The sequence below is a fragment of the Terrapene carolina genome, unplaced genomic scaffold (assembly GCF_002925995.2).
Source record: "Terrapene carolina triunguis isolate 2854851 unplaced genomic scaffold, T_m_triunguis-2.0 Scaffold232, whole genome shotgun sequence".
NCBI lineage: Eukaryota > Metazoa > Chordata > Testudines > Emydidae > Terrapene > Terrapene triunguis.
The window spans coordinates 9,011,377-9,035,875 of NW_020664583.1; the positions used below are offsets into that span (position 1 = coordinate 9,011,377).

Sequence of the window (24,499 nt, forward strand, 5' to 3'; positions counted from 1 at the left end):
TGCAGCAGAGGCAGCTGGAGCCCCAGCCCTTTAAATAGCCCCCTGGGGAAGCCAGGCCAGGCCGGTATGCCGTACTGGGGCTTGGGCGTGGGGCCCGATTCAGGGGAATTGGTTGAATTGGCCTAAAGCCGGCCCTGGCGCTGGAGTTCTGTGTTCAATGACCACTAACAGTCATGACTATACCAAGTGGTGCTTCTAGAGACACAAGTAAAAGAGAAACTTTGCTTCCTTAAAAAACATGCCAGGGTTTGCCCTGGGGGGAGAGGAGGGTTCTCCCTTTGCCCACTGCCTTCACCACCACTTGCTTCCCTCCCCCTAACCCTCACTTCTCAACTTCACATGCTCCCCACTGCTTCACACACAAGCTTATCCCCGGATTTCCTTCCCTAGTCCTGCTTCCTTGGGCTTGTCATTTTGCTACGGCTGGTCTCTAGTGACAAGGATTCTGTTATTTTGGCCAACCAGTTCTGCAGTGACAGCTCTTAAAATACATCACAAGTGACTGTTCAAATGGAGCAATGCAACATTCAGAAAGATTTCAACTTCCAACAGATCGGGCTCTGGGGAATGATAAAACTTTGATCAAGAAGCACTGCAATGGAGCTAGAAGGCAGATGGAACAAGAACAGGAGAGGCAGCTGGGATGGAATTGAACCGTGCCAGGCTTAAAGCCCAGGCTCTGTGGAGATGTGAGAAATAATAAATAAAGATGCCTCCCCAACCACCCCCAACTACTGCATGACTCAACTGGGGAGAGGTTTGCACAGGCTAAGCATTTTTCAGAAAGCCTAATCCATTACACAGCATGCTATTTACATTTGGGAGAGTGCTTTGCTTCCTGACCCCTTTTAGGTTTGCTCACAGAATAGCCATTAGCAGGCTGCTTCACTTTTAATTACCTTAAAAGGCAGACGGTCCACAGCTTCGGTCTCCTGCTTACCGAGCTGGGTGGCTGTTCTGCAGTGATGTCTGCAGGAGGACAGACAGACCTCAGAATAGTGGCAGGAGAACACTATAAAGAGAAGTCATTAGTCTCATGACACCCTCTGGAGCCATCCTGCCTGGTGTTCCAAGCAAAGGCCCAGGACGCAGGGACTCCCAAACTGTAATCCTGGATCTGATACAGACGTTGGGCAAATCATAACCTCTCTGCCTCAGACTCCCCATTTCCGAAAAAGCAGAGACTTGTCCGAGAGGCAGGGAGTGGAGACTCTTTGGGGCATTACTAGTGTTACCCAATACTGCTGTGCTCAGAGCTACTGTGGTGAGTGGCTAATTTAAACCTACTTACTGCATAGGGTGCTGGACACTCCTTGAAGATGAGAAGTGCCAGGTAAACACTAAGTATTATTATACCCTGAACAGGACAGCGGGTGTCAGGGTAAGACTTTGGTAGAAATCCACACTCTGCCTAACACCTAGAAGCAATCCAAGCAGAACCCGCAGTGCATGACACAAAAATGCTTTGCAATAAAATTAACTTTCATAAAACCAGAAAGTGTCTCAGCATCTTCCATCTAGCCCAGTGGTTCTCAATCCACAGGCCGGTTGAGGCCTAATCAGCACACAGCTGTGGCCCATGGGACATCCTCAGGGCCATACAGGTAGCATATATATTGTGTGGATGTGGCCCACATAACAGAGAGAGCTGCATATGCGGCCCACAATAGTAAATAGGTTGAGAATTACTAATCTAACCCATAGAATAGCAAACGTGATATGATAGCCAACCCCAAGTTCAAAGAGACAACGAGTGGAAAGTTCTAACTTCGCAACACAAAGCACCTCGCTGGGGAATAGCATTGACAGCTGCCCAGCCTCAGGGTCAGCCTGGCACCATATCAATCCATTTCTCTGCTAACATGTCCATTACATTTCAGGCCATTTTAGCAATGCCAGCCTATGACAGAATAGCTGAAAGTGCCTGCTTTCATTACTCATTTGCCGAGCTTTCTAACCAAATATGAACGGAGCATAAATATTTTTAAATAAGCGTCACTGCACTGGATGTGCTCAGGACAGCAATGGGTTGGTTTTCTAATACGCTCCCTTCTCCCTAATCTGGTAACTCAGATGCCATTCCTGATGCAGACACACTTGGAATGGTATTGCAACCAAAGATGGAACGCCCCATCCTCAGCCTCCTCCCTTCCCCATTCCCCTATGCCAACTCCCATTTTGGGCCCCAACTCTCCTCTCAGATCCACACAGTAGATCTCGATCCTCCTATTCTGCTCTCCCTACGTATGCAGAACGGGAAAGCAGAATACTGGAATATGGCCTCCGGTTATCTCGTAGGTATCACTTTCAAAAAAGGAAAATCTAGACCGAAGACCACCCTATTTATCCTAGGCCTCCAGTAATTTTTTATCCTCAAGAGTCCCCTGTGAGGCAGCGCAGTGCTGCTAGCCCCATTATGCCCCAGTTCCCCACATGGGCAGACAGAGGAAGTGATTTGCCATAAGGTCAAACGGAGTCAGTGGCAGAGAGCAATTCAATCTGGATCTCCCATGACCCAGGCCAGCATCTCAAGCATTAGCTCATCCTTCCTCATTGCAGGAGCTCCCCCTTTCTGACTCCTTAAGAGAATTGAAGAGGCTACCCTCAGCCCAAGAGTCAAACCCAGTATCAGAGCACTGGCTCACTAGAAGGATTCAATTGGCAGCAATCATACCTTCATCAGTGGGTCTTGCCGCTTTGTGCTTTGATCCAGTGAAATTCATCACTAGAGCCAACTGCTATTATCCTCCAACTCACCTTCTAGCCCAACAACTCCTAGTAAACTGGTGAACTAGGTCTCTGCATTTCCTGTGACCATCCTGCTAAGACACGATCAGGCATTTCTGATGGGTAAAAAGCCATTTGCCAATTTTCTCCGCTGTACTACAAGAGCCACACACAATTTAAGGACTGATGATAATTCCAGGTTAGCTGCTAGCAATTCTACACAATCTCTGTTGATCAGATGCTAAGTCCCATGGTCTACACCTATTCCCCACTCCACTGTCAGGAGCTTGGGCTATACACAGTCCCCCACAAAAATCATCACTGAAGATTCATATAGGAAAACCAGAACTCCTGCCCCGCAGATAAGGGGAGCTCATAGTTAAATCCTCCCATGCAGTTCCCCATGGGGTCCTCAAGTTCTACAGCAACACGTCATGCAGATGAAGATATCCCATTCAGTCTCTGCAGCGATGACATGAGTACGGCTCTCATGAGTGGTGACGAATGTATCCTCACTGAGATCACCAGTTGCAAATAATCCAACACAATCAGCTGCACTGACGGGGAAATAGTGGGCACCCTGCTTATGCATAAATCTTACTGAATTGATCTTACCAAGAGCCCCGTGAGCCAGGCAAGGATTATCCCTTGTTACAGAGGAGGAAATTGCAGCGCAGAGAGATTAAGAGCTTTATTTTCAAAGATGCTGAGAACTCTCAGCTCCCACTAATTACTCTGAAGGGGTCGGCGATCAGAACGGCTGAAAATCAGGCCCCAAGTGACTCTGCCCAAGGTCACAGTGAGTCAGTGACAGAGCTGGGAACAGAACTTGGAACGCCTGACTTCCAACCCGTGGTTTCGTCACAAGACCGTCCTTCCTGTGATTCCTAACGTCCAGCCTCTACCTGGAAAATCCCTGGGTATTGCAACACGCCAGGGCACATGGAAGCAAGCAGAATCTGCTCAACATTACCAGCATGACTTGCACTAGTTCCTCATCCAGCATGGAAAGGATACAAAACTAACACCGAGCAGAGAGAGATACTGACTCACATAGGAGAGGTTGAAGGGGATGATGGAACATCCTGGTATATCTGGGTATGATAATCTATGCAAGAGAAAGCAAAACAGAGCTGATTGGTCGTAAATTCATTACGCCTCCTGCTCCATGGGTAGCAATAACTAGTCAGTTTCCTATTATGCACTCCGGGTCCAACTCTGTGCAGCACCTCCGCCTAGTACCCCAGCAAAGGCCTCGGCACATGGGTGAGGGTGCAGAGGTGGCTTTACGGGTCTTAGGTTCTGATGTGGGGGAGGAAGTAGCCCCTTGTGCGAGTCTGAGTACACCCTAGCTGCTCTAACTTACGCAGCACAACTCATATAGCACCAAGAGCTATGTGCAGGCTCTCTCCTGCCCCCTGCACATCCCCTTATGCTAGGGTCTGCACAGAGGACAGCATAGGGCTGTTTTTAGTGGCCCTCTGCAGTGTGCACACCACAGGAGCCAGTCGCAGCTCCTTTTCAGCCCCTCTATGCAGATCGAGAAGTATGTAGGGGCTGAGGTGGGGCACAGAATTGATCTCTAACATTTACCCCCCACAAATTCATTGAGAGCTACAGTGCAGATTTCATGCATTTCCACATGCTCTGGCAGTACTGCAGAGAACACACCCTTGCGATGCTGAGGGATCAAGCATACAAAGCACTGGCCAGAAGAGAACACAGATACAATGCATGCTGCTGTATTCTATTACAGGATAAACAGACATCATCTTTCACCAGCTGATTTCTGAAGTCTCCACCTGATGGAGCCAAAGATAAGCCTGCCCGTCACCCCCAAAGAGAAACATGCCCTGAGCCCTTCTGCCCTAGCAAGCAGCTAATGGGCTGGCACGGATTAACGTCTGCAGTGCAGGTTTTACAATGGTCAGCTCATCAGTAATGCAGCCTGCTCTGGGACATATTGCAGTTAGGGCTATGGAAAACCTACCCAAAAGGTTCTGTAATAAGTTAGCAGGCAAATCAATGCCTTGTTCCGTTTATTTATTTGATAAATGTGAGCTACCGAAAGTTACCTTTTGATAGCCCAAAACATGCCACAGATTGATTTGCTCCATTCAATTTTAACCCAAAATAGAAAGAACAGGAACTGGAAAAAATCCTAAAGCACAAGAAACTGGGGATGTGAAAGCCATAAAACACACTGCGACAGGAAGAAATGCAGTCTAGGATCTGGTCCGAGTGAACACCTTCACTTACTCTCTCTACATCTGGGGCCAGCTCCCAAGCAGCTGTAAGTCGCAATCCTCCACTGACTAAGTGAAGCTGAGCCCGTTTACACTAGCGGAGGATTTGGCTCTGGAGTTTTGCTCACCCTATCCTATGCTGCTGTCAGATAATGGAAGGAGAAAGCAGCCATTTGGCTGACGCAGCCCTGGTCCACGCTACAAATGTGTGTCGGTATAAGCCGCTCAGGGGTGTGAACAAGGCAGTTATACCAACCGAACTCCAGCACAGATAGCGCTATGTCGGGAGGGCTTCTCCCAGCAACTGAGCTGCTGCCTCTCGGGAAGCTCTCCCTTCAGCACAGGCAGCGTCTTGAGTATGCGCGACAGCGGCACAGTTAAGTGTAAACAAGCCCTCAGGGATGTTGCTCTTCTGAGGCTATGTCTACACTACAGCTTATGTCGTGTGTGTGTGTGTGTGTGTGTGTGTGTGTGTGTGTGTGTGAATAAATCACCCCCGAGTGACATAAGTTACACCGATGTAAGCACCAGTGTGGACAGCGCTATGTAGGCAGGAGAGCGCCTCCCGTCGACATAGCTATTGCCCCTGGCGGGGGGCTGGAGTACTTAAGCTGACAAGAGTGCTCTCTCCCACTGGCTTAGAATGGCTACATTCGAGAGCTTACAATGGCGCCGCTGCATTGATGCAGGTCTGCTGCTGTAAGCTCTCTAGAGACTAAAGGCACAGCTACACTAAAGAGACTGCTGAGGAAAAGCTCAAGCACCAGAATAAGGAACAAACTCCCAGACTGGGAACAATCCTATACCCATTCACCGCCTCATTGAAAAAGGCTACACTAACGGTCCAAAGCACTGCCATTTACAAGTATTCCTGCAGCATCTGGGGCGGTTATCCTGCTCTTGGATGTTTCTATAGCACGCATCACCCAGTGGGGGGGGTCTCCGTCCTGTAGGATTCTTTCAAGGGCAGTTGGCAAACAGCCCCAGGAAAACACAACAGTCTACACCAGCAAAGCCATATTGTCAGGACGCAGCCGCAACATCCAAGAGACCTGACAGAGAACAGCAAAGCAGATACCAGCACTGCATCAGGGCAGACTGACTGTGAACCCCTTACTTCCACTGCTGCCTGCACAAGTGACTGCTCCCCAGTGGAAACAAGTGGTTCACAATGGGTCCCATAGAGATACCACTGAAGAAAATAAAAGGCATCAGAATTCTGCTCCTTTAAAATGTCAGCTGTGTTCACTCCACACTGTGCACCCGGCAGTCTATTCTGAGCAGCCGCATTCCAGGAGCCCCTAGCAGGATTTTCCATCGGCAGCAGCAAGGTCTTCTCCGTTATAGCAGGATCGGCCACAGTCATGGAGAAAAGACGCTGACAAGGGAGGGAAACAAGGCAGCGCAAAGAAATGGAATTAAATAGAACTTACCATCCTCAATGACGACTTTGATGAGACGAATCGAGCCGTTCCGGGCCTTGGCAAAAAAGTCCTTTAACTCTGGGGTGGCTAAAAGAACCAGAAACATCGTGATCAGACTTAGTAAACAAACCAAATGTTATTCTGCTCTTCAAACCAAGTAAGGGGGAGGGGGGAGGGGACAAAAACTAAAAAAGAACTAAATGGGACAGAGTAAAAAATCCCTGATGGTAAAAATGGACAGAATAAAAACAAAGCAGCTGATTTCACTTGCTGTGTGATCTACACTGTGGAGGATATGAAGTCCTGTCTCTCAGAGGTTTCAGAGTTAAATACTGGCTGGGAGCACATGTGATCCAGAGAACTTGATACTTGGACTGGGTGAACATAATCGCCCAAATTTAGATGATAGTTTGGCTGGGGCAGGGAGGGCAGGCTCAAGTGTCAGTTTATTAAGTGTGCAGCGTATCCCAGTTTGCATGTGGGGCAGGGGAGGAGGGCAGCTGGAAGGTGTGATGACGGGCAGAGGCAGCTCTGTTGTGTTCAGACACTTGCCTTGGTTACGTTTTGCTTTGGATGCTGTACGCCGGAGTGTGTGACCTCCAGCAGGAAGGCTGCATAACACAGAAGCTGCCAGAATGTTATAGGAATCGGAACTGTAGCCACTTTGAATTTCACTCTCTGCTTGTCCCACCATGACCCCTCAAGGATGAGCTGTGATAAACCTTGGGAATTGAGGACTCAGATTCTGCAGAACGGAGACCTGTTTGTGTGTTAGGCTTTCCCCCAGGGCCTGAGTAGCTTTGGTTATAAGAGAATAATGCAGGCCAGTTTGACCTAATTAATAGGTAGCAGGTTTAAAACAAACACAAGAAAGTATTTTTTCATGCAACACACTGTCAACCTCTGGAACTCCTTACCAGAGGCTGTTGTGAAGGCCAATACTATAACGGGGTTCAAAAGGGAGCTAGATAGATTCATGGAAGATAGCCATTGATGGACCTATTAGCCAGGATGGGCAGGAATGGTGTCCCTCAGGGCCGGCTTTAGCAGGTGCAGGGCCCCATGCCAGGACGCAAATTGTCTCATGCTCCCCCGGCCCGACTCCGCCCCCTCCCTGCCCTATTGGACCCCTCCCAAATCCCCGCCCTGGCCCCGCCCCCTCACTGCCCCATTGGATCCCTCCCCAAATCCCCGCCCTGGCCCCACCTCTTCCCCAAGCACAACGCATTCCTCCTCCTCACCCCTCTCTCCCAGGCTTGCGCTGATCAGCTGTATGGCGGCGCAAGCGCTGGAGGGAGTGGGGAGAAGCAGGACGTGGCTTTTTTTTTCCCCCCTGCTCCGCCGGCAGTCCCGGACATTGCGGGGCCCTCTTAGGCGCGGGGCCCCATTCCGGGGAATCGGCCAAATCGGCTTAAAGCCGGCCCTGGTGTCCCTAGCCTCTGTTTGCCAGAAGCTGGGATTGGGTGAAAGGGCATGGATCACGTGATGAATTCCTAGGATGCTTTCCCTTCCTCCCACCAACCAAGGTTACCGGTGACTGTGGATACTTATCTAGTTAGAATCAAAATCCTCGGGAGGCTAGCAGACAACCCCAGTCATTCATCCCAGATAATCCGCACTTTATATGCTCTCAAACATACAAAGGAATCGCTCCACCTCAGGCCTCACTGAGAGGAAGCCATCTCTGAGTTAAACTCACCAGCTGTTTAACAGCATCCAGCAACACTTGTAACAGCAGCTTAGGGCAGGAAGTGGAGAAGAGTCCCAGCCCAGTTATGACCAGAACTAGTATTTAAGCTAATAATCTGGGGCTGGCATCCCTTCTCTTGCTTGATATCTTAATAAAAATGAGCAATCAGAGCTTTAGTTACATCTAACCTGCAAGAAAGCATTTCCAGCAGACAGCACCCCAGATTACCTCCAACACAAGGGTTTTCTGCTGGCCTTTGAAATGCTACATGTTGGTTTCCAGGTAAAGAAGCCACCATAAATATTGAGAGAGGGGAAAGACTTGGGTTAGAACAGGAAGTGCACCATACAGCAGTAACCTGGCCAGTATCACATCACTACTGCATGTGGCCAGTCATCCCTAGTGCACAGAGGGAACCTGGCTGCTCTGTGGAGAGATAAGACATGCCAGATGGGTAGCCGGGAACAAAGGGTACCTCAATACTGCAAAACACACCACAAACCAGGGCAGTGAGTCTCTGAGCCAGCCTGGGTCAACTGACTCAGGCTCAGACTACAGAGCTAAAAACAGCAGTGTAGACATTCCCACGGGGGCTGCAGCCCAGGCTGTGAGACACACCCACCCACAGCCCTACACCGGGTTCCAGAGCCCAGGCTCCAGCCACAGCAGAAACATCTACACTGCTATTTTTATCCCCATAGCACAAATCCGAGTCAGTTGACCCGGGCCCAGACTTGCTGCCGTGTGTGTTTCTGGTTTGTTTGTTTGTTTGTTTTTTGCGCAGTGTAGGCATATTCTAAGGAGCTTAATGAAGTATTAATACAAGCCTAGAGTTTGCAATTTTACTGGGGACAGATTGACAAAAGGGCCAGGGAATACCACCAACTCTGACTGCCCATTATATTTACATATAGAAATGTAACAACGTCCTAAAGCCTGCAGCCAAATGGAGCATTAGACTGACTCAATGGGATTTTTAATACATAATGTCAATGGACAGTCACGGTTACAGGCTGCCTTTCCCAGCCCATTCAGTTTGACTGGAGGAGGAGGAGGAAGGAAGAAGAGGTTACTTTAAGTTCAAATAATATTGACTTTTCTGGACTTCTGTTCCAGCTGAGGTTTCATTTGTCACCAATCACAGGAAGTGCCTATAAGGCTTACTTGTCTGCATTAGAGAGACTGACCACTCTGCTTTGCTCTGCTCTCTTACAGCCCAGGGTCAGAACTGCAAAGGCAGCTTCTCTTGAACTCCACAGAGTTAACCTCAGAGGCAATTATTAAACCTGAGCAACATGCAAACTGGATGTCTGCAAAGTCTGGCCCAACACCTCTGCAGTGTTTCTAGGCTTTTTTGAGGGTGCTGTGTCTCAGAGATGGGACCAAACGGAACGAGGGATATTTTGGACAAGAGTGGGAGGTGAAAGGAAAGGCCACTACTGTTCCAAGCATCAGGCCTTTTTAAGCACCATCTGGTCTTCCCTGGCTTAATCTTTCACTAAACATGCCAGCCAGATGGTCACAAGCCCACCCCTGTATTTTATAGCACAGGCCCAGACTGCTTGATTACGATGTGGAGCACATGCTCTTTCCCTCCACGCTTCCAGGGACAAGGAACTCCCTCGAATGAAGTCTTCAAAGCACCGGGAATCGGCAGCAACAACAATAGTTCTAGCTGGGGAGGACTTGTTTCCTCTTTCAGGGACACACAAAGATCTCTGGAGCTCACCTTTCAGCCAAGTGCCTACGGTATCTCCACCAATATTGGGAAGGGCCTTTAATTTCTTCCTCCCACCCCTCTTCACTGAAGATATACTCCATAACTAACGTGAGAGGTACATCACAGTCCTTGCAATGGACAGCCCTTTCAAGCAGCCCAATTAGTGTCTATATTACTCAAGTGCATCCTGTTTGGTGATTTGGATGCTGTGCACAAACACATTTCTAAGCATTTCCTTGGCAGTCAGCCTAGAACACACCAGTGCTGTAAGTGTCAATTATCTGATTCTTCACCAGTCGGCTGTGCTGGTAAATCTCCATTTTGTACCTCATGAGCCACCTCGATATCAATACTTTGATTTGTCAAGACCAAATTTTCCCCTTCCCTTCCAGGGTCACACTGCAAATGCTCATTACAAACCTCCTTGCCAAAGACAGATTTTAAATCAAACTTTGTAACAAAGGGACTTGCAAGGCATCTGCAGAGGTGGCCAACAAATGCTTCAATATCCACAGGTAAGTAGCATTACAAAGGAAGCTGTCACAATCTCACTTGTTAGCAAACAGCTGCACTGAAAGGCTGCTGGTCATGCTGAGTGCTGGCTTCAATTCCCTTCCACTGGGGGCCATATCTCTTCCACTTAGTCCTGTGATGTGAACAGGAACATCAGACACCTGGGTTTTACCATGGAAACACTGCAACAAACTTGAATCCATTCCCACAGGGCTTCTTCCGAAACACGGGCAAGGCACCGCTTTTGAAGTGCAGTGGGAACTAGTGCAAAGGATTCTGGGGCACATCTGAGAACCATTTACAAGGGAACACATGGAAAGAGGTTGGGAACTCATTTGGAAATGAAACATTCACAGAAAAGCTCCCTTAGAACAGGATCTTCTTTGCAGCTGCCCGTCAAACATGTCAGGGCTTCTCTTCTCTCTAATCTGCAGGCAGAACTCTTGTTAAAGCAAATGCTAATTACATGGACAGGCAATGACAGCCTAAAGCACTAAAATGCATTAAGATGTTACTGTTTATGTAAATTCATAACAGCGACCGTTTTCAGATGCCACAGATTAATTAATAGAAATTTCTCAGAGGCCACTAACTTCTCTCTCCCTCCACTTCCCAGTTGGAGGAAATGGGAGAGAACTGTCCATCAGGCTGGGACTTTGTGAATTACAGCAGTTATAAGCCCCTTAGAAATGTAGGGATTTGAAATAAACTCCAGAGACTTAATGATTGCAGGTTGGGGTGTGTTACTGGGTGGGGAGAGCCCCATAATTAAGATCCATTGAGATGAAATAGCAATGCAGGCATTGTGACTGGGGGCAGGGGACCCCTAAAATTAAGGCATCTTAGGGGAGACAGGAACTCTATAAGCCAAATGGTATTGCAGCCAGAAAATTGCTCAAAGAAACTGGAAACACGCTCTGCATAGCTGCAAGTTGCTCTTTCCGTTTCAAGAAGACTGATCACACTTTCAACCTATCCCAGTACCAGCTCTGCTGTCAGAGACAAGCTAGTTTTAACATATTCGCCACATGAGCTTCCTCTGATATTTTTATCACCTTTCCCATACCTGAGCAGGCTGTTTCCTTCCTGCCCTGTTTGTGGCAATCTACCACTCAACAAGATCCTCTGAGGGGGGGGGGGGGGAAAGCTATATACAGTTGTACTCACTGGAACCCATGAAAGTGAACAAAACACCCCAGTAAGTCTTTTCTGACCCAAATTTCTATCACACTGGTAAAGCAGAGAGATAGTGTCTAGCTTAGGTATTTATATAGCTCCAATCACTGAATAGAAAACACTGGGAGAGCTCTAATGCAGATAAACAGGTTTTTCTTCATTCTTCACCCTAAGTAAACCTTACAGTTGGTAAAAGGTGCTGACTGACAGCCCTCAGAATTTATCCATTCTATTTAGCTGCAGATCAAGTACTTAAAGAGTCACTTAAAGTAGAGAGTATTATTTTCCTGGTAAAAACTGTGGGTGGGCTTTCCAAAAGCACAAGAGTGACTTTGGAGCACAAATCCCATTGCAAGTCAGCGGATTTGTGCTCCTAGATCACTGGGGCAATTTTCAAAATCTCATCATGGCTCTGAGGAAGGTCAAATAGCAAATAAACCAGAGGGAAAAGGGAAAATGTTAGTTAAGGGCATTTTCAGTATGAGCACAGAGCACCTGAACTTGACCACTTCTCTTAGCAGCCTGTAATAAAACTTGACAAGTGTCGGAGGTTGTCCCACTAATCTCACTCCCTAATAAGTAGGGCCCTACCAAATTCACGGTCAGAGGATTTTAAAAATTGTAAATTTCATGATTTCAGCTATTTAAATCTGAAATTTCACAGTGTTGTAATTGTAGGGGTCCTGACCCAAAAAGGAGTCGGGGGAGTCAAAAGGTTATTGTAAGGGGGGGTTGCGGTACTGCTACCATCACTTTTGTGCTGCTGCTGGCAGCGGTGCTGCCTTCAGAGCTGGGCAGCTGGAGAGCGGTAGCTGCTAGACAGGAGCCCAGTTCTGAAGGCAGCGCCGTTGCCAGCAGCAATGCAGAAGTAAGGGTTGCATGGCATGATATTTCCACCCTTACTTCTGTTCTGCTGTTGGCAGGGTGCTGCCTTCAGAGCTGGGTGCCTGGCCAACAGCTGCCGCTCTCCAGCCACCCAGCTCTGAAGGCAGCACAGAAGTAAGGGTGACAATACCACAACCCCCCTAAAATAACTTTGTGAACCCCCTGCAACTCCCTTTTGGGTCAGGACTCCCAATCTGAGAAACACTGGTCTTCCCTATGAAATCTGTATAGTATAGGGTAAAACCACACAAAAGACCGGATTTCATGGGGAAAGACCGAATTTCACAGTCCATGATGCGTTTTTTCATGGCCATGAATTTGGTAAGGCCCTACTAAGAAAGCATTCCTGAAAACCTGCTAGGACATTACCATATTCACCCAAGGTTCTTGATTAACTTTGTGCAGAGCAGTGACTGCTCTAAATAATAAGATGGGTGAACTACAGTGCCTCATATTAAATGAGAATATTGATATAATAGGCACCACAGATACTTGGTGGAATGAAGATAATCAATGGGACACAGTAATACCAGGGTACAAAATGTATCGGAAAGACAGAACAGGTTGTGCTGGTGGGGGAGTGGCACTACATGTAAAAGAAAGTGTAGAATCAAATGAAGTAAAAATCTTAAATGAACCAAACTGTACCATAAAATCTATATGGATAGTAATTCCATACTTGAATAATAAGAATATAGCAGTAGGGATATATTACTGAGCACCTGACCAAGACGGTGATAGTGACTGTGAAATGCTCAGGGAGATTAGAGAGGCTATTACAATAAAAACACTCAATAATAATGGGGGATTTCAACTATCCCCATATTGACTGGGTACATATCACTTCAGGACGGGATACAAAGGAAGTTTCTTGACACCTTAAATGGCTGCTTCTTGGAGCAGCTGGTCCTGGAACTCACAACAAGAGAGGCAATTCTTGATTTAGTCTTAAGTGGAGCATAGGATCAGGTCCAAGAGGTAAATATAGCTGGACCGCTTGGTAATAGTGACCATAATATAATTAAATTTAACATCTCCGTGGTGGGGAACACACCACAGTGGCCAAACACTGTAGCATTTAATTTCAGAAAGGGGAACTACACAAAAATGAGGAGGTTAGTGAAACAAAAATTAAAAGGTACAGCACCAAAAGTAAAAACCTTGCAAGCTGCATGGAAACTTTTTAAAGACACCATAATAGAGGCTCAACTTAAATGTATACCCCAAATTAAAAAACATAGTAAGAGAACCAAAAGAGAGCCACCGTGGCTAAACAAAGTAAAAGAAGCAGTGAGAGGCAAAAAGGCATCCTTTAAAAAGTGGAAGTTAAATCCTAGTGAGGAAAATAGAAAGGAGCATAAACTCCAGCAAATGAAGTGTAAAAATATAATTAGGAAGGCCAAAAAAGAATATGAGGAACAGCTAACCAAAGACGCAAAAAGTAATAGCAAAAATATCAGAAGCAGGAAGCCTGCTAAACAACCAGTGGGGCCACTGGACAATCGAGATGCTAAAGGAGCACTCAAGGATGATAAGGCCATTGTGGAGAAACTAAATAAATTCTTTGCATCGGTCTTCACGGCTGAGGCTGTGAGGGAGATTCCCAAACCTGAGCTATTCTTTTTAGATGACAAATCTGAGGAACTGTCCCAGATTGAGGTGTCATTAGAGGAGGTTCTGGAACAAACTGATAAACTAAACAGTAATAAGTCACCAGGACCAGATGGTATTCACCCAAGAGTTCTGAAGCAACTCAATTATGAAATTGCAGGAGTACTAACTGTAGTCTGTAACCTATCATTTAAATCAGTTTCAGTACCAAATGACTGGAGGATAGCTAATGTGACGCCAATTTTTAAAAAGGGCTCCAGAGGTGACCCCGGCAATTAAAGGACGGTGAGCCTGACTTCAGTACCGGACAAACTGGTTGAAACTATAGTAAAGATCAAAATTGTCAGACACATAGATGAACATAATTTGTTGGGGAATAGTCAACATGTTTTTTGTAAAGGGAAATCATGCCTCACCAATCTACTAGAATTCTTTGAGGCGGGGTCAACAAGCATGTGGACAAGGGGGATCCAGTGGTTACAGTGTATTTAGATTTTCATAAAGCCTTTGACAAGGTCCCTCACCAAAGGCTCTTGAGCAAAGTAAGTAGTCATGGGATAAGAGGGAAGGTTCTCTCATGAACTGGTAACTGGTTAAAAGATAGGAAACACAGCCTAGGAATAAATGGTCAGATTCAGAATGGAGAGAGGTAAATAATGGTATCCCCCAGGGGTCTGTACTGGGCCCACTCCTATTTAACATATTTATAAATGATCTGGAAAAGGGAGTAAACAGTGAGGTGGAAAAATTTGCAGATGATACAAAACTACTCAAGATAGTTAAGTCCCAGGCAGACTGCAAAGCGCTACAAAAGGATCTCTCAAAACTGGGTGACTGGACAACAAAATGGCAGATGAAATTCAATGTTGATAAATGCAAAGAAATGCACATTGGAAAACAATCATAATATACATATAAAATGATGGGGTCTAATTTAGCTGTTACTACTCAAGAAGGATCTTGGAGTCATTGTGCATAGTTCTCTGAAAATATCCACTCAATGTGCAGCGGCAGTCAAAAAAGCTAACAATGTTGGGAATTATTAAGAAAGGGATAGATAAGAAGACAGAAAATATCATATTGCCTCTATATAAATCCATGGTAGGCCCACATCTTGAATACTGCGTGCAGATGTGGTCGTCCAATCTCAAAAAAGATATACTGAAATTGGAAAAGGTTCAGAAAAGGGCAACAAAAATGATTAGGGGTATGGAACGGCTGCTATATAAGGAGAGATTAATAAGACTGGGACTTTTCAGCTTGGAAAAGAGGCGACTAAGTGGAGACATGATAGACAAAATCATGACTGGTGCGGAAAAAGTAAATAAGGATGTGTTATTTATTCCTTCTCATAACACAAGAATTAGGGGCCACCAAATAAAATTAATAGGCAGCAGATTTAAAAACAAACAAAAGGAAGTATTTTTTCCACACAACGCACAGTCAACCTGTGGAACTCTTTGCCAGAGGATGTTGTGAAGGCCAAGACTATAACAGGGCTCAAAAAAGAACAAGATAAATTCATGGAGGATAGGTCCATCAATGGCTATTAGGCAGGGATGGTGTCTCTAGCCTCTGTTTGCCAGAAGCTGGGAATGGGCGACGGGATGGATCACTTGATGATTACCTGTTCTGTTCATTCCCTCTGGGGCACCTGGCACTGGCCACTGTCGGAAGACAGGATACTGGGCTAGATGGACCTTTGGTCTGACCCAGTACGGACGTTCTTATGTTCTTATGTCACTTGTCTCTGGTCTCGACAGCAGGTGTTTCTTTTTATGAGAGGCCATGACTGAATTAATAAGGACCAATCAGCAAACAAACAGGGCAGCCATTTCCAGACAGTAATACTAAACTGAGAAGCTTGAGATGAAACTGGAACCAGAGCCATGGGCCTGAATGCTTCTAATGAAGGGCCGCTACAAGAACAGGGGCCAGACAGAAGAGCCTAAGGGACAGAGGGCTACAAGTAAAATGCACAACACAGATTCCCAGGAGGTACCTCTGGCAAATCTATTTGCAGCCATTAGAAGCTGGGCAAAAAGGCTGTTTTTCAAAAGCCTTCTAGACAACCCATGTTCCAGTCTGAGCACTAACACACACCGAATGTAGTCAGAAGAACATACAACATGTTTGCACTAACCAGAGAATGACATCAGAGCACACTGAGCCCTGCTGAAAGGGTAACTCAGCCTATAGGAGTATGTCTACACTGGGAAGTGTGATTCCCATCATGGACAGACAGACTCACGCTAGCTCAGCTCTGCTCCAGCTAGTGTGCCAAAAATAGCAGTGTGGATGTTGCAGTATAGACAATGGCTCGGGTTAGCCTGCCTGACTCCCTGGGTCTAAACTCAAGTGGCTAGCCCAAGCTGCTGCCCATGCCACAACGTACACACTGCTATTGAGCTAGCGCAAGTCTGTCTATCCAGGCTGGGAATCACACCTCCCAGCTACAGTGTAGACATATCCTTGGAGTGGGCAGAAGGTCTCACTGCCTCAGGATGCAGGCGCCAAGGCATAATCAACCTGGAGACTTTAGAGCTAGAGCCTCTGTGATTGGCTAGAGTGTCCCACTACAAGAACACAATAAGGGCTCAGTAAAAGTGAAAGCCCCAGACCTCCGGCTACCTGAGGGACAGAGGTTCTGTGCATGTTCCATGGGTGAGATGCTTATTAGACCAAGCGCAGACAGAAGGCAAGCTTGTTCCACTCAGAGCAGAGAGAGACACAACTCACAGGCTGAACTACATTCCAGGGAGGATTAGAGGCCATGACCGGCTCCATTTGTATCTAGTTTGCCACTGAGACCCATTGGATGGTTAAGAATAAAGAGAACAAATCATTGCTCAGTAAGGGGAATGCTGCACCTACAACACAGAATCCTTTCCCCAGAAGCTGATACACCTTCCCTCTATCGTTTAATACCAAAGGAGCCCTTTCATAGACTGGTTCCCTCTTATATAGGCTACCAAGGCTTTGCTCATCAGTCCACTTAGATGCCATTTACTCCATTCATTAGCTATCTGTGCTTGGAAACACCTTCCTCCCTCACAATTCACCTAACCTACTTGATGGTAAAGATATAATCTCTCATTTATAACACCTTCATTTCCATGACAACAGACCAGTCTCACAGTGTAACCGGTACCAGAGTGATGCGGACTACTTAGAAATGCCTGTATTACCATAGTAGGAACACATGTTGAAGCATAGGCCATGCCCAATGTTCACCCCACCACCAAGTGGGGACACTCATCGATATGAAGATGCCCCAAGTCACTATTTGCCCCTTCAGAGGAGGACACAGGTCCTGGTGTCCCCAGACCCACACCCAAGCCCCATGGCACACAGGTAGATTGATGCCCAGAGCTCAGCACTCCAAGAAGAGCAAACATGTTAATAAATGCCCAAAACTTCCCAGTCACATGTACCAGTAAAGTACAAGCTCCCTGCCCAGCTCTTGTTACATTCCTTCTAGACTCAGTCTTCTCTCACACATATGCCTACTGGAGAGAAAGGGAGCTCGATTTTGTTTGTGCAAGCTTCACCATCAACCCCTGTCCCAGTGACAGCTCAATGCTTCTGGATCAATAATACATGCTCCCTGAAATGGATGCCTTTCTGAATGCGTCGAGTCACTCTGTCCTCTGACAGGTAACTTAAGCTTCCGGCCATCAATCTTTCATTTACTGGACATAATCCTCACATTAGAGTGACTCCAGGCAGCTGCTTTCATTTCACATTCACAATCCCTGAGTTCGGGGCCAGAGACCCAGTGCTCCCATGCTGCTGGAGAAACAGGACCTGGAAGGACAAGAGGCAACACAATGCACTGAAGACAAATTAAGTCTTGTACCACATCTTTTCCCAGGGTATGTTTACACTGCAATAAGGCATGACTGTGGCTGGGCCAGCTGACTCAGGCTCACAGGGCTTGGGCTGCAGGCCTATAAAACTTCCGGTGTAGACATTCGAGCTCAGGCTGGAGCGTGGGTTCTGAGACCCCCGGGGGTGGGGGGAGGAGGTCTCTTCTCTCTAATCCACAGTTATGTAAATATATATGCAAATTATATGCCAGCCACAGGGTCCTAGCAAGGTGCCAATATGCTGTTTGGTGTCTCAAACTGTGAGCACTCCCAGTGTACAGGGTCAAGAATGGAAGCAGCTGTTGGGTTGTCAGGGTGTTATCAGCACAATTACTGCGGTAGCTATAGGTCAACTTAAGATTGTAATGTAGACATGCCTTTGGTAGCCATTCCCATATGGAGACCACATGCAGCAAATAGTGAAAACATTCCAAAGCTACTGACTGCTCAACTGTACATGGAACAGGAAACTGCATGTATTTGCACAAATTGATTTACCACAAGAGGTTTTAGAAATGTAAAGTTAGTCAGCCCCAACTTACCTGCCTGATTTTTGTTACACTGAACCCAGTCCCCCCACTTTCCACCATATCCCTTACTCCTCTCCTTTCCTAAAAGGAAATCCATCTATGCTCTTTGCTTTGGTCCCCTTCCTTGGTGAGATATCATTGCGTTTTGTATTTCCCCTTGGATAGGTCTTCACTGCAGAATAAACTCGAGTAACTGGCAGCCAGGTCTCAACACCAGTTAGCCTAGCCTGGGTGTGAGCAGCCACACTGCTGAGGCTTATCCAAGTTACTGTGTCCTCATGGCTGCTGCACTCATGTGTGTGTGTCACTAGGACAGCTGAGGCTATATCCCATGGGGTTGTGTGTTGCAGTATGCCAAGCCACTCTATGATTTTTTTCACCGTGAACTGTGTGAGAACTGTAGGGTGACCATACATCCCATTTTGGCCGGGACAGTTCCTTTTTTAAGCCCAGTCTCAGCAATCCCAACTTTTTTTTTCCCCAAAAGGAGTCATTTGTCCCATTTGCTCTTACTGACTTGCTCAGTTGGCAAGAGCAAACAGGACAAATGTTCACTTTTGTCAAAAAAGTGGGGTGTGGTATGGAGGGGGTGAGTGGAGATGCCAGTCCCCTGCAGGGGGATGGGGGGGGGCAGGAAGCAGTGTTCCAGCATGCAGGGGCCCCGCAGGGGTTCAGCAACCAGGCAACAGCCTCCTGTGGGGGGCCCCCACAGGGTTCCAGGGACTGGACAACAGCCTCACAGGTGGGGATGGGGGGAGGTGGCATAGGGTTCCAGCAAGGGGCAACAGCCTACCGCGGGGGGGAGAGGGGGGGGAGGAGAAGAGGGGGCATGGTTCCAGCGACCAAAACAGCATTGAGGGGGAGACCCCTCGGGCGAGTGGCTCGGGGTGTCCTGTTTTCTCCTTGGGAAATATGGTCACCCTAGAGAATTGTCTACCCTTCTAGGCGCACACGGGGAATTGTGGGAGGGCACTGGAGGACAAGCAGCACTGGAGTGATTTAGCCTGCATCCTCATTGCAAAGTGAGTGAAAGCAGAACCCAAGCTCTAGCCCACACCCCCAACTGGACCAGCTAGCCTGGGTATAAAGCACCACTTATCTTAGATAAGAGGGGTGAGTGTACGGGAACGGGGTAGGGGCAACACCCGGGTAAGAGCTCATGCTAACTCTGCAGTGAAGGCAAACCCTTTGCGTGAACAGTTCTGCCCAAGTTTAACATTTACTAGTGCTCGTCAACATTTTTTGAAAGAAAAGTACTTTCCTCAAGAAGGGCCTTTTTTCAAAACCAGGATTTTTGCAAGTTTTCCATTTTTCAAAATTTTGCAATGTAACTCAATAACAGAAATATTGCCTGTTCATTCTGTAAAATGCTATTTCAACTGAGTGCTTTCATATTGACAGTTCGGATTGAAAAAATCCCATTTGATGTTTAAGCTGACCAAAGTCAAAAACGTTTTCCTTTTAGAAAACTACTGATTTTGAAAATAAAAAAAAATACAGCAGCAAATTGAAAAAAATCTGTGACGAAGAAAAGAATGAAAACTCTTTTGAATTTTCCATAAAGTTTGGTCCTATTTTTTTTCCTATTAGCTCAAATACATACAGCTCCTTTCCTGACTTACAAATCACATCCCTAATTCACAACAGGTGACTGGTTTAGGAACTATTTACCACTAAATGACTAGCTTTCCCTTGCATAAATTCTGAAAGCCCTGTCACCTCAACTCATCCTCTTTTCCAATCAGAATTAGTTCCACCTTTCCTCAGTTGCCTGACACAAGATACTAGTCTGGCCCACACAACCTTCATCAGGGCTCAGTCACACTCACTGTAGCATCTGTATTGTGTTTGTTGGGGAATGGAGAGAGATTACAAGACAGACCCATGCTGTCTCAAACACAGGCCTAATGAGACAGCTTCAGAGAAGAGCAAAGAAGTCGCCCCCGTATATACCTTACTGCCTGAACTCCAACCCTGTAAAACAATCTCACTGGTTGCTAGCCATTCTCCCTCCCAAATCTCCTGATAGTCAAGCAGTGACTGGGAGCTCTGGATCAGGTGTCAGACACCCAGGACCTAAAGGACAGATTCAAGTTGTGATCACATTTCACTTAAAGGTTCTCTGCTCACTCTTTCTAGGGGATTTCCTCTCCTCTGGTGCCTGTACGTGCTTAACTTCATAGGGTTTTAATTATTTACACATCTACAAAATTACAGCTCGATATCAAGTGAAACTCTTCTTTGGTTTAAAACTTCTCTCAATTTCTGAACCATTTGCGTATTATCTGTACACGCTAAATGGTGCACACAGCCACCTCTAGGTGCCCAAGGTACAAAATAAGAGTTGCACCTGGTAGAGTCTTGGTGTGGACAGAAAAAAATGGACCTACCTGTCAAACAGGTCAATTACAGACTGCATTTGCACAGAAAGAGACCCAGTAGAATGCCTGAGATGGGAGCACATACAGCTATTAGGTTTGAGATGAATCCATGGTAGGATCTATTGCAGGGGTCTCTCATTGGCCCGAGGGCCACATCACTGACACCCTCCCCGCCCCTCGCTGCCCCCGGCCCTGCCCCCACTCCACCCCTTCCATGAAGCCCCGACTCTTCCCACCCCTTCCCTGAAGTCCCCAACCCAACTCCGCCCCCTCCCTGCCCCCAGAGGGTGCATGAGGGGTATGGCCAGGCCCCAGGGCAGGGAGTTGAGGTGCAGGCAGGGGGCTCAGGGCAGGGAGTTGGGGGGCAGGGTGCAAGAGGGCTTCGGGCTCCGGGGTGGCAGTGGCGCACAGCGGGGCCAGGGCAGGCTGCCGGCTCCAGCCCCACTCCGGGAAGTAGCTGGAACCTGGGGGAGGGGGACGCAGGGCTCTGCACGCTGCTTGCCACGCCTCCAGGTACCTCCCCTGAAGCTCCCATTGGCCACGGTTCCCCGTTCCCGGCCAATGGGAGCTGCGGAGGGGCGGTGCCTGGAAGCCAGGGCAACACACAGACAGAGCCCTCTGCTTCTCCCCCCTCTCCGCCCCCGGCCACAGGGACATGATGCCAGCCGCTTCAGGGAGCGGCACAGGGCTCGAGGGGGGCAATCCTGTGGCTGTAGTTTGCCCACCGCTGGCCTGAAGACAGGCCGGGGGGAGTGGGTGCGGGCCGCTTGGCGGGCCGCAGGAAATAGCGCGGGCCACGTGTTTGAGACCCCTGATCTACTGCAAGGTTACCCACTGTGAAATTTTCCTCATTTATGAGCTCCACAAATGTAAATGTTTCACACCCTGTGGCTAGGAGGAGGCAGCTGCGGCTTATTGAGGCAGGAGTTTCTGCTTAAACCAAACACAAACAGGGGACTAGAGGGCTCAAGAGACAGGTAAAATGGGCTACAGAGCCTTTTACAGCTTTGGTTCACCCCATTCTAAATCTAGCCTAAGTCACCGAAAGTTGTGGCTGTCAGACCCCATGAGCTATGTCAGACATGGTCTCAGGCTAATTCATTGTGGACAGATGTCTACATCACAACTGGTCCTCTTGCTAGTAGTCTCAGCAGAAAGGCCAAGAACTGGATGTAGCACCGAAGCTGACCTATCCTACTATGCGAGGTCAGAGCAAGTCACACTGGCAGGGTATGGGAGGCAGAAGACAGCGCTGCTGCTGCTCTTGTTATCCCTACTCTGTGGGCAGGGAGGGACCTCGGGCTTCAGAGCTATCAACATGGGACCTTTCCCTAGCAACAAGTCAGCTTCACATTTGAAGACCGCAGCTGCCCTATTTGTATGTTCTGACCACAAGGAGCACCTGTCACAGCTCCTGCCATGTGAACTACATGAGAACATCCATCCATGTCGCCAGCCATTCTTGTGTTTTTCTAACTCACACCAAGGAGGTCCATAAACAAAACTGTTCTTTTTCTCTGCAATACACTGGGCTTGCAAGCTATTACGAGATATCATCCTCCAGACTTCTCTGAAGAGATGGTCTCATTTCAACTTGCAGCGATTTAGAGCTTGGATTAAGAATGACTGAGAAGAGCAGACACTTCATTGCACTAAAGGAACTGTGCAAGTTTCCCACACAGATATGTCACTGCCCCTCAGAGGCAACTTGCAACTCACCCTCAATGGCAAACCACGTGAACTCCTTCCACATACAGATCTGTCAATGTACCTCAATCCCAAACCGTAGCCAGGTTCTACATTTTGTGACTTACCTAAGGACAACCTAGATCTCAAGTTTGTTTTCAAAACAAGAAGATATAGATGACCCAGATTTATTCTGTAGCCAAAGCAAGTTGTGTTGTATATTTGCCGTATTTCTGATCCAAAAAGAGAAGCTGTTATCCCGATTTATGCTTTGTGCCTTCAATGCACAGCACATGCATTTTTCAGCTAAAGTTAAAAAATTAGCCTCTTGCCTCAGTTTCCTTGTAACCAAGCCCACGCTGCATTATGGGGAGCACTGACAAATAATTAGCCCCATGCATGCTTCCGGAAAGGCAGGAGTCGTCAGATGAGGAATGCGGCAAAGTAACTGGCTGGACACATGAATGACTCCTTACTTCTGCCACTTGGTGATGTTTACAAGAGGAAAGCAAGGGACTAATTTTCATTTGCTGCCTCAAGTCACACACTCTGCTTGGAAATCGTAACAAGGATTTTAAAGTGCTGGTCAGCAACTTGTCTGGCAGGCAGTAAGCAATTCTGTTTCACTTGTTCAGACTGGCTTTTCTAGGATTCTTCCTAGTTTGCCTGAAGCAATCTGTTGTTATAATCCTGAATCCATACACAAATCTGTCACTGCACTGTCCACCCCCACCACAGGGAACAGCAGACTCTGTATTCTATCACCTGATGAGAACACCCCCTTCCCCCAAACCCAAATTCCTATGGCTGAGAATAGAGGAAGTATAAGATTAGTACTATACATGATTAAAACAAGAGTGCTTTGACTAGACTGGAAAGCTGAAGTCAATCAACTTCTCCTTTTCACTATGAGCAGTCAAGAGGAAGTGCTCTCCACTCCATCTTGACTATGACTGACTGCTCCACTGTCAGAGGGTGCTTCAGAGTACAGTTTATACCAGACAGATTAGTCCTTCTTTACAGCCCTCCAGCATATTCATCATGACCTCTTGAAAACAGAAGCCCAGCACTGAACATACACGGACATGCCATGCCCTTAAGTAAGGGAAAGGATGTGCCAGTCATGTTACATTTATAGCAAGCAACGGGAGGAGAGATTCCTGGGAAGCGCCTTTTTGCAACAGAGAGTATTTTGCGGAGTTTTCAAGGTCCATGGGTTGAAGTCTCTGATCTGACCATGAGCACTGAGAGTTTTGGTACAATGAGATGGGAAACAAAGTCTGTGATATTCTCAGCAGTGCACAAGCAGTTAGCATAGACTCAAAGACTAAGTCCAGAAGGGACCGTGGTGATCATTTAATCTGCCCTCTTGCACATTGCAGGCCACAGAACTTCACGAACCCATTCCTGTAATAGGCCAAAAAGCCTCTGGCTGAGTTACTGAAGTGCTCAAATCTTGAAGATTTCAAGTTACAGAGAATCCACCATTTTACTCTAATTCAAACCAGGAAGTGACTCATGCCCAACACTGCAGAGGAAGGCAAAAAAGCCAATGGTCTCTGCCAATCAGATGTAGACAAAAATTCCTTCCTGACCCCAAATACCTGTAGAAACTCAGAGCCCTCCCCATCTGGTGTCCCATCTCCAGCCACTGGAGAGGTTTACTAATAGTAGTCGCGGATGGGCCACATGCCACTGTTGGCAATCTCATCATACCATCCCCTCCATAAACTTATCAAGCTGAGTCTTGAAACAAGTTAGATTTTTTGCCCACACCGCTCCCCTGGGAAGGCTGTTCCAGAACTTCACTCCTTTGATGGTTACTAATCTTTGTCTAATTTCAAGCCTAAACTTATTGATGGCCAGCTATATCTATTTGTCTTTGTGCCAACATTGGCCCTTAATTTAAATAATTCCTCTTCCTCCCTGGTGTTTACCCCTCTGATGTATTTATAGAGAGCAACCACATGACGGTTGGTTAAAATACAGTATGGTCCTTGTCCCTTTATTCCCTCTTGGTTTCTTCCATTCTTTTCCTTCA

At 47.1% G+C, this 24,499-nt stretch overlaps 1 protein-coding gene across 1 annotated transcript in view; it reads right to left on the reverse strand.

Annotated features, from left to right (window-relative positions):
- TWF2 (twinfilin actin binding protein 2) overlaps positions 1–24,499 on the reverse strand; it is a 72,688-nt gene that overhangs the window by 39,958 nt on the left and 8,231 nt on the right. Inside the window, exon 2 of the mRNA XM_026656681.2 lies at positions 6,407–6,484. Coding sequence (XP_026512466.1) covers positions 6,407–6,484 — 78 coding nt within the window. The remainder of the gene's footprint in view (positions 1–6,406; positions 6,485–24,499) is intronic.